At 38.4% G+C, this 13,299-nt stretch overlaps 1 protein-coding gene across 1 annotated transcript in view; it reads right to left on the reverse strand.

Moving 5' to 3' along the window:
* CFAP61 (cilia and flagella associated protein 61) overlaps window positions 1-13,299 on the reverse strand; it is a 140,856-nt gene that overhangs the window by 89,749 nt on the left and 37,808 nt on the right. Inside the window, exons 9-11 of the mRNA XM_067293896.1 lie at window positions 8,644-8,735; window positions 5,443-5,630; window positions 2,130-2,169 (exon numbers count right to left, since the gene is read on the reverse strand). Of these exons, the coding sequence (XP_067149997.1) occupies window positions 2,130-2,169; window positions 5,443-5,630; window positions 8,644-8,735 (320 nt within the window). The remainder of the gene's footprint in view (window positions 1-2,129; window positions 2,170-5,442; window positions 5,631-8,643; window positions 8,736-13,299) is intronic.

The raw sequence follows: 13,299 nt of genomic DNA on the forward strand, positions 1-13,299 counted from the left end.
AAGCAGCTCTGCTGAGAAGGACCTGGGAGTGCTGGTGGACACCAAGTTAAGCATGAGGCAGCAATGTGGCCTTGTGGCCGTGAAGGCCAATGGGATCCTGGGGTGCATTAGGAAGAGTGTTGCCAGCAGGTTGAGGGAGGTGATTCTCCCCCTCTCCTCAGCCCTGGTGAGGACGCATCTAGAGTACTGCGTCCAGTTCTGGGCTCCCCAGTACAAAACGGATGTGGCACTACTGGAGCAAGTGCAGCGAAGGGCTACAAAGGTGATTAGGAGACTGGAGCATCTCTCTTGTGAGGAAAGGCTGAGAGAGCTGGGCCTGTTCAGCCTGGAGAAGAGAAGGCTGAGAGGGCATCTTATCAATATGTACAAGTATCTGAAGGGAGGGTGTCGAGAGGATGGGGCCAGACTCTTTTCAGTGGTGCCCAGCGACAGGACGCGAGGCAACGGGCACAAACTGAAACACAGACAGTTCCATCTGAACACGAGGAAATACTTTTTCACTGTGAGGGTGACAGAGCCCTGCAACAGGTTGCCCCGAGAGGTTGTGGAGTCTCCTTCTCTGGAGATATTCAAAACCTGCCTGGACGCGATCCTGTGCAATGTGCTCTAGGTGATGCTGCTTGAGCAGGGGGGTTGGACTAGATGATCTCCAGAGGTCCCTTCCAACCTCAACCATTCTGTGAGTCTGTGATCTTTTCAATAGAAAGGTACCATTTGAATCTCACTCCTTTTCTTCTTTTCAAGAATACCATGTGATTACTGCCTGGTGATTCCATCACGACATTTTGTTTCAAGGCACTACAGACGACAGGTGCATTGTTGGATGGATGAATTATTCTGAAATTTTAAATGTTTTCTGTGCTCAGCATCTTTAGGAACATAAGTTAACATGTTCCTAAGTGCTGATGTTACTCCAGTCTCCACTTAGGAAAATTCCTGATGGTGAGCACTTTTAAACATGATGACATTTAGGACCAACTCTGTATCTCTGGTCATCAGGACCTGTCTCTAAGGGATGCTACTATGCAGTAATTTATAGTGTGAATTTACAACACACTGCGGTGTGCATTAAAATTGTCTTAGAAAGTGGAGTTTGTTACTTTAGATAAAGATTGATCATGGAGGGAGTTGGGGTGAAATAGTTACTGCACTGTAAATTCACAGCCTCCTTAGCTGCCTATTAGCTTTGCCCTGTACGTAAGCTTTCAGTCCAACTGTTTAGGATATAGGCAAAGAATATGAATTTTCTTAATACTGCTGTTTTCTAGGCTTTAATTTCTTCGCCTTTCATGTGTTTTCCCTGACTTTATTTTTAATTTAGACAAAGTCTCAGTTTATATATGAATTTAGAGGAGTTTGCTCTCTAAATCTGCATCTCAGAAGAGTTCCTATGGGATGCAAGCAAAGAACTTATGTACATGAAGTCCAAAAGCAGCCAAGGAGAGATTCATGGCTCACAGGTCATGAATACAGCTGAACGTCACTGCCCATGGCATACTCCTATGAATCATTCACTTAGGCTTCAGATCATATCTAAACATCCTGGATGACAACTGCACTATTGTCCCACCATGCATACACAGATTGCTTTTTCTGGCTCTTCAACCTGATTCAGATCTACTGCAGGTCCAGTTTTTATCGTAAGCAATTTTTGTAAGCACCAGGCACTCATGGAAATAGGCAGTATCAACGCTAGACAAACCAGAGCAAGAGCTTGAGATTCAGACATGTGAAAAGACAGGGGAAATACTACTTTACTTTACTGTTTAAATGAGGCATTATCTTGAGAACTCCTTGAACAACTCTTCAAATAACCTTTCGTTTGGATAATGAAGTCTTCTACATAGGCCTCATAGAGGCAAGCTGATTATAAAGACTTTCAGAACAACCATGTGAATATCATAGCACATCATAGTAAAAACTAGTGAGCTAATTCCAATTTATGTGTTGTTGCGCTACTGTCCCACAATAATAAAGGAAACCTCATCAAGCTCTCCTTGTAGAACCTAAATACATTTTTCCGGAGGTGAGAGAAATTTGAGTAAGTATGTACAGGTGGCAAAATAATATTATTTATCATTTCTTAAAAGAAAATACATTTTTCACCTTAAAACTTTGCTTATACGTACTGGAAAAAGCTGGAAAACATAATGCAATAAATCCAGTGATCTGCAACCAAAAGCAAACATTGTTACATAAATAGAGTGCATATCAAACAGACACTATATATTTCCAAAAATTTACTTCTCCATATATGCAAGGAACACTTATTCACAATGCTAATCAGAAATTTCTTCTGGTTCATAATTAATCACTTGCAGATGTATACGCACATCAGCTGTTGACTCTGAATGCTTAAAGTAGCACTATAAACAAGAATAAACATCAACATTTGAATTCATATCAAAACATTAGTCTCTTCACTGAAAAGAAAAACTGAAAATTTGAGTCAGATGCTGCTCACTCAGAAGCATTTTTCAGAAGACTTTCATAGACTGCCAGAGCACTATTGATATATAGTAAACATATTTATTGAGGTTACAAACAGTTGTTGCTACGGTCCATGTTATTTCCATCATGTACCAAGAATTCTGTCACTATCCATTCGGTAAATCTACCCAATAGACTTCATCAGACTAACAGGAACATCAATACTTTGAAATTGTTTTTGAACACTTTCCTTCTTTTTCAATTCACACCTATTGGTTTAGAATAATTCCACTCTCTTTTCCATGGTGACAGTGAAATGTGATATTTGAGTTTAAAAAGACAAGACAAATCTAACGATTTCATCCTGTTTCTCCTATGTGTAAGAATATCAAAGAGCTCTAAACCCATCAAATAGAGTTATGCTGAAACTTTATGAAGCATTTTCCCACAATAGAAAATGTCTTTTGAAAATATTCAGTACAGATATACATCACCTAAAAATACTGACAAATACCTCGCCCCTCCAGACCTGTAATTAAAATAATCAAGTTACTTTTATTTCTTCACCAGTAATGTTACCGGATTGAAAGAGAAATAACTTTGAATCGAAATATTTGTAATTGAGTGAAAAATGTGAAAACTAAAAAAAAGTTATGAATACAGATTTGGATTGGGGTATTATATAGTGACCTATATAATACGTAATCACGACTAGTTAATAGCATAGCTGAATGGGGGAAAGGAAAAGCTATTGCAATGTAATTTTCTATTCTCCAGCATCTAGTACCTTCTTGGCAACATGGAACTCAAGAACGAAGGGCGATTTTTCAGGGGGCTTAAAAAGGTACCAAACATCTGCAGGTCAACTAGCAGTTCAGTGCCTTCACATTTCACTGCCAGTGCACTAACTAGCCACATGACAACTACGGATTTAAAGAGATGAAAACATTTGGCGACTTTACTGGATAACACAAATTCCTCAGTAGTAAGCTCCCCTTGAGGGCTAAGATGCAATCGTACCAACATTTCAAGCAAATTACTATTTCTGGATCCATGTTGCGTTGGGTCAGCAGTAACTGCTTTAGGACAAAATTCTCAGATACCGATCCCCGACAAAATTATCTCATGCCACCCTCTCAGATACATTCGCTATTCTGTCTGCTTCTCTACAGACAGGAGGATCAAGGCAAACTAGGGAAGTATACGAAGAAAAATACATATTTTAAAATACCAAGATCTGCAGGCTCCTCAGCTCTGAGGAGAGGATCTTGCATGAATGTTAATAAATGTTAATCTTAGCAAAAGACTACAAAAAGGAATCCTGTCTTCCCCACAGATATCTATCTTGGAATCCGAACTGTTCCAGAGATGTCTCTGGGGGGGGGAAGAGAGAGAGACGACAATCTGCAGTGTTCAGTGATAAACACAGTGGACATACCTTGAACAGAAGCAACAACGGTGCATATGAAGGAGAGAATGTCAGAAGTGGGCAAAGAAATGAAAGATCCTTATCCTGTGCAGGATGCTATGAGCAGAGAGCTTGACTAGTCTACAGAGAGATTATTTCCCAACATGGTAACAGCAGAATCACAGTCCTCCGTTGCTATTTCAGTATAATGGATGAGTCCTCATCTCAATATTATTTTAAAATAAAAAGTGGTTTTATTCTGGAATAATTATCTCACTTCAATTTTATTTTAGAATACGTTGTCCATATATTAATTGTTCTGGAACAGACTCTCTGCAGAGTAATTATTCTACTGTATATACATTGATGAATGCTTTTTAGTAGACCAGAGACTCATATCACTTTTTAATGAAACTGTATTCCTTCTCTTCCTAATGAATTTAAGCTAAATTACTAGGTAAATATGCACCAAGAAGACTATATGGTTGCTTTGCTTCAGTAACTTTGGATATTTGCATCTCTAGCAGATTTACAGTGTCTAATTCCTTTGAGTAGGCTCCGTCCTTATGCAGGAAACAGCTTAATACGTCCAATTAATTTTGGGGCAGTTCTGAATTCTGTTCTTAATACAGTTTGTTCCTAAATTTCCTTTAAGCCAGATAAGATCAGTTGTTTTCTGTCACCCATGACTACTACTTCATGTAGAAAGATGGTGTTTCAAATGATATTACAGTTGTCAAACTCAACACTTACTAAATTCCTTGCTACCAACACCTGTCTCTAGAAATTAGATTTATTTTAAGGTGTGGAAGATCTTGCATAGACCAAGCTTCTTTCTGTCTACTTTTTGTAAGTATCTACATGTCTTATCTTTCTTTCTAGGATCTAGCAACAAGTGCAGGGCTCAGTGACATTTACAATCAGAAAGGGCTGGTGTTCCTAGAGTAGGTTTGCTGACGTGGTTGAGGATGGGCTCATTCTTTAAGGGTGCAAAGAAATTTGTAAAAAATTCTCTAAAGCAGTTTTATGGATTGGTTCTACTCCCCCAAGATCTAAGAGTCCAAGGTCAACATCAGCAAGCATTTTAAGGTATAAAGTCTTTGTTCTCTTCAAACTTTGGTAGATTCTAGAAAACCAAATTAACTCCTTCAGTGATGAAAAACTCTTTCAGTGTCTGGAAATGAGGACATTTAACTGCAGAGTTAAAAACATCCTCATTTTCCCCAGTAGCACAGGTGACCAGCACCCTAACGTCTGTCTCTCTTCACTGATAACCAGCTTCAGAATTAATGCTTCTTTTTGGAAACAAGCAGCCTTTTTTCACAATTTCAACAAGTATTTTTCCAACAAAAATTACTTGTAGTATTGGAAATTTATAAATTTTTGTCCCCACAGTCCTACCAGAGGTGGGAAGTTGCAGGTGGATGATGAAAATTTCAGCAAGTTATTGGTGAAGGTAAAAGAAAGAAAAGGAAAAAAAAAAAAGAGGTCAGAAAAATTAAATCTAATTGCACCAGGTGCTGTCACGTTCAGATTTGTCCTAAAAATGCAACATAAAGTTGTTAATAAGATTAGGAAAACAATAACTATTCCTCCATACTTGCCTAGTTTCATGTTTCTCGTCTATACAAAACAGACGAATACAGAAAGCATTTGAAGCGCCTCTGTACACTGGACGAAAAGCATCTTCTTCTTCAGTCTCCAAGACAGGTGTTGCTGAGAATTTAAAATCTTTGCCTCTGACATCATCTAATGGCAGTTCAGTATGGGAAACAGTATTCACTCCATCCTTCTGGAATAGTAAGAGACAAGTGACCACTGACAACATTGCAGAAGACATTTCCATTTTCTAATGAAAAGGTCTCGCCTCATTCCTATCTCAGAGCATTCCAAGCAGACACGCAGGGATGTACTTTTCACCCGTCGCATCTTCACAAACACAGAAGGTTAAGGAGGTGTTTTTAATGTGAAATCTACCTGCTTATGAAACAGTAGGTAAAAATGGTCTTAAAAGAATATAGCAATTCTTGCGGGAGAGCAATATATCCACAAACTCATAGTTTTCTCCAGAATCCCTTTGTGAGGCAACAAAATATTTATCTTTCAGAAATGCTTTGCAATATAAAAATGTTTTTTCCAGATGCGTATTGAAACTATGTGAAAATTAAAGCGTGTTACATTAAAGAAAATGGAATCAATGCAGAGAATGTTGTGGAAATGGAATTGAACAATTATCGGAAGAAAACCAGAGCAGTTTGATACAGTACTGAAAGAGAGACTACAAGACAGATATAACAAGATTTCTTGGGATAAATTCTCCGCTGATTCATATTGTGCCCAAGATAAATTAATTTAGTGGTGTTATCATTACATAATTTAACATTTCATGAATACATAGATCATAGCACTAACAGAAATTTTAATCTCCTATGTACTAATATTTTTACTTATAAAATCTGCGGCTTCAGAAAAGGAGCTTAGACAAAATCCTTCTTTTATACCTACACAAATGATGTCCGAGTTGGTGTTACAATTTATATTACTGTATGAGCCCTAGTCACATCAGACGCTATACAAATACAGAACAAAATAACAGCCCTGTTTTGACAACGCTGTCTGTCGGATTTACTAGGACAACTTCCACGGCTTAGCTCTGAAATAATAACTTCATCCAAAACATTACATGCCTCATTTAAAAAGAAACAAAGCAAGCAAGCGAGCAATGTATTGCCTTTGAACTGATTCATCTACATAAAAATATTGAATTATAGTATTTTAATTTATAGTGTCTTTTGTTTTAAAGCATGAAAAGAAATTTCACAGTCGGTACCAAAAGCAAACAATCAGCAGTTCGCGTTTTCTTTCAGATCTACTGTGAATGAAAGGAACACTCCCTTACACAAAAGCCCAAGTGAATAGGATATGGTGGGAAATCATACAGCTGTTTTAAAAGAAGGAGGAGAGAGAATTACAGAGTCTACCATTATCTGGTTGTGGCAAAATGCAGTTCAGCCCTTCTGCCAAAGCTTCTGGCTACTAGAAACCAGATCAATCTCGATTCCATACCAAGGGGTCTCCTTCACCTGATTTACCGTGAATCATTTAGAATCCAACGCTCAGTTTGCAGAGGAAAGCAGAGTTATTCACTCTCAACCTTCAGTTCCTAAACACGGCCTCAATACTGCATAGGATTGCTTTAAATTTCCTAAGTTCTTTTTACCTTTCCTTTTTTTTTCAGCGGTTAGGCTGAAAAAAACCTTGCTTTTGCAAGGTTTTCAACTTCTTCTATTGAGCTTTAGAACATGACGTTCAGAAATTTACTTTTTTCTTGGAAAATGAAATTCTGTTTTAACAATATGACCACAAGGTTTGGGACTTTAAGAAAGATTTCAAATATCAGAACAGTTGCCTCTGAAGCACTAGTCTGAACGTTTTCTCTTGTAGACTGCAAAGAAACTGTGTTTGAAGCTTGGGAAATGACATCCTCAGTCTTAGCATCAACCTGTACTGACTGCAAGCAATAACACAAGTTGACATTCACAAACCAGCAAATTATCTGTTTTTTTGGACTATCCTGAAAATGTTCCTCATGTCGGAAGTTCTGACACACAAAACCGCAATACAGGAGGTCCTGAGTTTTAATTCAGGTTGCCACTGAGTCATTGCTTGGTCCCAAGTAAGAACCCCCAAATTTGCTAGTTAAATCTGTATTTCAAACAACTTCAAAGTCACCTCGCATCCCTCTGTCCCTGAGGCCCCAGCAGGCGAGTGACACTGGGCTGACAGGCTGCCTGCCGTGTTCTTCCTACTCCCTGGTCCACTCTCTGGCCACCTCTCTCAAGGACAACATATACGCAGCCTCTCTCTCTGGTTCATCACATACATCTGTCAAACTATGTCTAGACTGTGATAACATCTACTTTGCTGGAGGCTGTCTAGATAATATTTTTATAAAATTATTATGACATTTTAAAGCTAAGGGATATTCTTCATGAAATACTGCAATGGGCATATCTGATGGGTTCAATTTTTCTTCCTTTGAAATCGGTGATAAGACTTGTATTGTTTTTGAATGTTCCATCTGTGGAAAACTGTAAAAGCTTAACAGCCTTGCAGTTGTTAAAAAAAGTGCTTAAAATCAACTTCTTTGTCTGAAAAGGCAACATAATATTAGGCTAATGACAGTAAACACAACTAGAAGCACTTTGGTGTGATGACCTTGAGTTCTTTGTAACACGTTCCTCTGGCAGGATTCCAGAGAGGGACGGAGCTTCTGATTCCTTGGACTGGAATCTGGAAATCCTTACTCCATCCTCTTACCATCTGATTTGCCAGTCTCAATCTGTAAGACCTGTCCCTATGCTATACCTTTCACTACCGGAAACAGTAGAAGAAGCACAGACAGAACATGTGTCCTTTTACTTCTACAGATTAGGGGGGAAAACTGAAGCTATACTGCTGCCTTTAACAGCTTCGGTAGCTCGCTGTCAGTAATAGATTTGATGTTCAGTAACACAGTAAGGCAAAATTCCTTTAAAAGTAGAGAAACTCATATCCTGTCTGTTCCTGAGGAACACTAAATCTGCAGAGCAAAGCCCACCTGAAGTTGTGTTTCCAACTCTGCTCTGTCTTCCAGAGCACCTTCTGATCCAGTTCACTGCACAACAGCACCTACGACTGTGTGGGCACTTACGGGGGACGGTGCAGGAGTGGAAACAAGCAGCATTGCTCGTCCTAGCAACCTCCACCTCTGCTTCAATTTAGTTTTAAGAGCTGATCAGCATCGCTGTGTGCAGTGGTGTTACCTGAACAGCTGCATCTGGATCACTAATACGTTCAGAGTTTTGAGATGAAACAGATTCTGCTTCTGGACTCCCTTGCTTGCTTTTATCTTCATCTGAGTAATGAAAAAGAATAAATGCGTTGAACAGGCTTAAAAATGTGAGCTTAACCATCAGAATCACAGCAATAACTAAAGAGTAACTTGTGCTAGACTGCCTCTATTGAAAGAATTTTTACAGCCACAGTTAAAAGAGACATTTACTTAGCTAGAACTTCAGCAGACTATTTGGCCTTAAGACAAAATCAGAGAAGCAGTTTTAAAATAAAAATTAAACAGGACACACTTTGGAAGCAATTCTGAACTAGTATATTATATGCAATCAATTTTGACCCATATCAGAAGAGAAAAATAGAAGTAATTAGAGTATTGACTGATATCTTAACCCCCATGTCTGCTGCTAATTTGTTTTCCCATGACCATAAGGATGAGCAGGGCTCTTGATTCTAAAAGTAAATCCCCTACCAGGACTGAAACTCAGAACAAAGTCTGGCCAAGCCAGAATCCCTACCTAGAGGAGGAAATAGAGATGAGAAACAAGGATTGAAATTCCCCTCTCAACTGCTAAACTTAACTAACCTCTCTAATCCCTGCTTCGTTTCTTATAAAAGGTGGTTGCTGTTTCATCAATCTTTCTCGCTTTGTCTAATTCCTCCCCTTTATCTTGTCTAAAAGAATCCTCGCCTGCTGCTTTCATTCCGTTTAGATACTGTGTTTAGACACGTGAGAGAGCTGCTCCCCTGGATGCCGAAGGAACCGCTTCAAAGCACTTTTTGTCAGCCAACCATTGCAAATCTTTGGCGTCACACTCGAGCAAAAAACAGGCACTGGTTGAGCCGCATAATGAACGCCCGCTGCAGCGGCGACCACAGCTTTTGGTAAGCTTCCGAACAGCAGCGACACAAGGAAGGAATAAAAGGGCTCCACTGAAAGGAAGGGCAATTTACAAAAATTTACCAAAAAAAAAAAAATCAAATTAATGTAAACCAAGTTTTAAATCTGCATTAACAGATCATCCTACCGTCCTCAGTAACATTATAGTTGCGTTCTAATCGAGTTCAGCCTAACCTGAGTAATAACATTTTTGTGGCCAAAACAGGTAACTAAGGTGATAGGATGAAATTACTTGTAGCCGTCAGATCAATCAATTCATATTTAATCATTGACTGATGTGATAAACAGCCATGATATAAACATATGAGATACAATATATATAGGTATATATACAACATTTCTGGTTAAGTGCTTAAGCTGTTTAAACAGCAAACACCTGTATGTTAGGGAGTCCCGTTGAATACTGATGTAAACGTATTTTCTGCCATTCTGTTCCCTGGCTGGGGCCAAATCCAGAGCAGGGATAAATTAGCTTCACTATTTTGCCAATTGACGTGAGCTGAGGATTCGGCCCAGAGTCATGCCTTCATATCTAAAATGTTAAGAAACCAGGACAAAAACGTCCCAAACCCATCTGGAACATTTGACTTTAAGTACTTAACCAGGATAGGCACACGCCTTAACTATATTAAGCTGCAACGCACAACAGCCCTGTGGGACTCTCTATTTTACCTTGGAAAATCCATCTGAATGACATTCACTGACATAAACTGTTCTTCATACAGTGATGAGCTTTTTGTTTTTTTTTTAAACTCAAAGGTTTAAAATATTTCAGCCCAAAGTATTTTTTTAAAAACCGGTGATCTGAAAATCAGTTTCTCCATTAGTAGGAAAGAATGCAGATGCAATGCGCAGGGCAAGGAGCAACGCAGGGGTTAGAAAAACCACAGCTTCTCTGGGGGTATCACAGATGTGAGACTTCACAGAAATGATCAAATGTCGTCTTGATTAACCCAGCAACATTTCTCATTATAAGCAGCCTTGCAGGTGTCAGAAGTTAATTAATACAAGCCTCTCGTTGTCATGTAAATATTGATATGTTGCTTCTGCCTTTATACTAAAATGAAGTCCCTTAATGGCTCCACCATCCACTACTGTCAAATATAGCTGCATCGTTGTTGTTTACATATATGCTGTACACGTGATGGGGAAGAACGTAAATATTGTTGCGCTAAATGAAGCGAGGAACACGAACAAAAAGCGAATTAAAATAACTCTGTGATTGCTGGGTTGTTAGCAGAGGTAACAGTCAGCAGGAGCAAAAAGCCAGTTCAACGTGCAGCCTGATGAAAAGCCCTTGAATCATTCGCGCTGCATCGTAATGTTTTCTAGCTACTAATTCATGACACCATATAGAGTAACAACCAAATTACTGTAATTACCATGAAACGTAAGTGGCATATCAATATTGTGTTAAACACAGATTTTTGTGCACGCTTTCATTATTACTGAGTATTACATTTTGAAAGGAAAAATAATATTAACCTGTGGTCTCTATTACAAGCCACAGAGCTTGAAAAATTCTCAATACTATTTAAACGGGAATATAAAATTATTCTAAAAGGAATGTAGCTTACATTTTAAAATCTCAGCCTTCGAATTCATTAGAAGAAAGTCCATATCCTCGGCTGATGTAAGGTGTCTAGTGAAGTTTCACTGACTTTACATTGTAATTTTTTACGTGCAACTGTTATATACGAGCTCTCTGTTTACCAAAATCAAGACATAACTTCCTTTTCAAACTACATTTTTAAGCAAATGAAAAAGTCAGAGAGGAGGGGAACTGTGCTTATGGGTTTTTTTTTTCCTGTAAACTTCTTTATTAAAATGGTGTGCTTTTTTTCTTTTCCGTTCTTAATAAAAAACAAAACATCACTCTTTTCCTCGAAGTTTTTATGAATGACTGGTTAACTAGTCTAGATGTGACTGAGTCACCTCTGCTGCAAAAATGAAACTTGAATCATTCAGAAGGAAATAGTTTTTTTATTCGACTGTTTAAAAAATATGGGCTTTTTGTTTATAGTCTTAACTTAAATGCCTAACAAACAGCAGACAGAAAAGCTCCTTTTACAAATAGCTATCATATAAAGCATATATTTTCAACAAACTATAACAGACCCTGTAACCTGTGACAAAGTAATACCTTATTCAACCAGTATTAGAAATTAGAGTAATAATAACATGTATTTGATTTTTTCCTCTTTCTTTTGCGTTTCCTTAAAACTCAAGTACCACAGCCTTTAGTTTCCTTGTTTTCTGCTTGACTATACTGGGCAGAGATGATGTTTCAAGACATCACAATGTGGACAAACAGCACTTAAAAATGTTGTGGTTGTTCATTTATATTCTAAAACGTGTAAAGCCGCCACATCCTGCAGGCTGCCCGCAAGGCAGGCACAAAGCAGGCAGGGTCGTCGCCGTGCCTAACATCACTCTGCTCAGGAGCTAGAACTTGGTAAATGGTTTAATACCGTAGGTAGTTCACAGGATGCGCAATAAAAACCTAATTTGCCATTCCAAATAGAGGGATGGTGCTGCTTTTTTTCAATCTTCCTTCAAAAGCAAACACACAGCATTGCAAATCAAAACCAGCCATCAAAAACGACGTAGTTTTTAAATGAAGAGGAAAAATAAGAAAGGTAATCTCATGCGAGAACGCTAACCAGGTTGCTTAATAAGCTTCTGGAAAGCACTCAGATGCTAGGCTGACAAGAGTCATCTAAGAGCCTGAAGAGAATTTTTTTTATAGTAATTTTTCACATTTAGAATAATTATTATATAAATATTATTTAAGAATTAACAGATCTAACAGCTGTATGGTTAAAATCTCTAACCATATATTCATTAAAAGGCTGAGTAGCACAGAATTTGTCACAGAATATGGGCCTACCTCCTGAGGTCCTTGGACAAGGAAAGCAGACATATAAGTAACTAAGGGTCTTGCTAGAACCAAATTTGACAGATTAGGTCCATACACACGTCCAGACTTCCTGCTGATCAGATCTGATCTGCAGCAGTAAAACAGGAGTCATAATAAGAAATGAACACTTCTCCCACTTACTAGATATTTAAAATACTAAGTGGTAATATTTGCAGTTTTAAAAGGAAAGATATTTAATACTTTTCAGCACCTTCTCAGCTTTTTTAAGATCTAATCCTAAACCAAATTTGCACGACTTTCTAGGGTAGGTAAGATCTTTTCAAACATTGTTTGCACCTGGCCAAACAGTGCAAGGGAGGCTAGCCCAGAATGCCAGGAAAGGAAAGGAAAGATTAGTTTTCAGAAGAGACTATCATAAACGATCTTTCTTCCTCTCTGTCCTATTTATATTCCTAACATATGTCTGTCACCTATTTTGAAATAATACTCCTGAATCTCCAGGAGCGCGGAATGATACAGGAGAAGGTAGCTGGGTTCCTTACTCTTTTATTAGCAAGATTTTTCATTGCAAGGGAGGAGAAGTTCACAGGAGTAGCTGGAAGAGGATTCTTCCTTTCCCTTTTGTGTTCCATGGTTGTCAGCTCTAAGATACCAGCTGGCGACTGCTCTGAGCCTGTCCAGTGGCCTTTTTTGCCTGATGCTTTGTGTTCAGACAAGCAGATATGTAAAAACCTAAGAGTGTTTCTTTTAATTCTATTACTGCTAATTAATAGGTAGCAAAAAGTTGCTCTTCAGGACAAAAAAAACCTCTTCAACACTGAAAAATAAAGATGACAACAGAAATCA

The sequence above is a fragment of the Apteryx mantelli genome, chromosome 3, assembly GCF_036417845.1.
Source record: "Apteryx mantelli isolate bAptMan1 chromosome 3, bAptMan1.hap1, whole genome shotgun sequence".
Lineage (NCBI taxonomy): Eukaryota > Metazoa > Chordata > Aves > Apterygiformes > Apterygidae > Apteryx > Apteryx mantelli.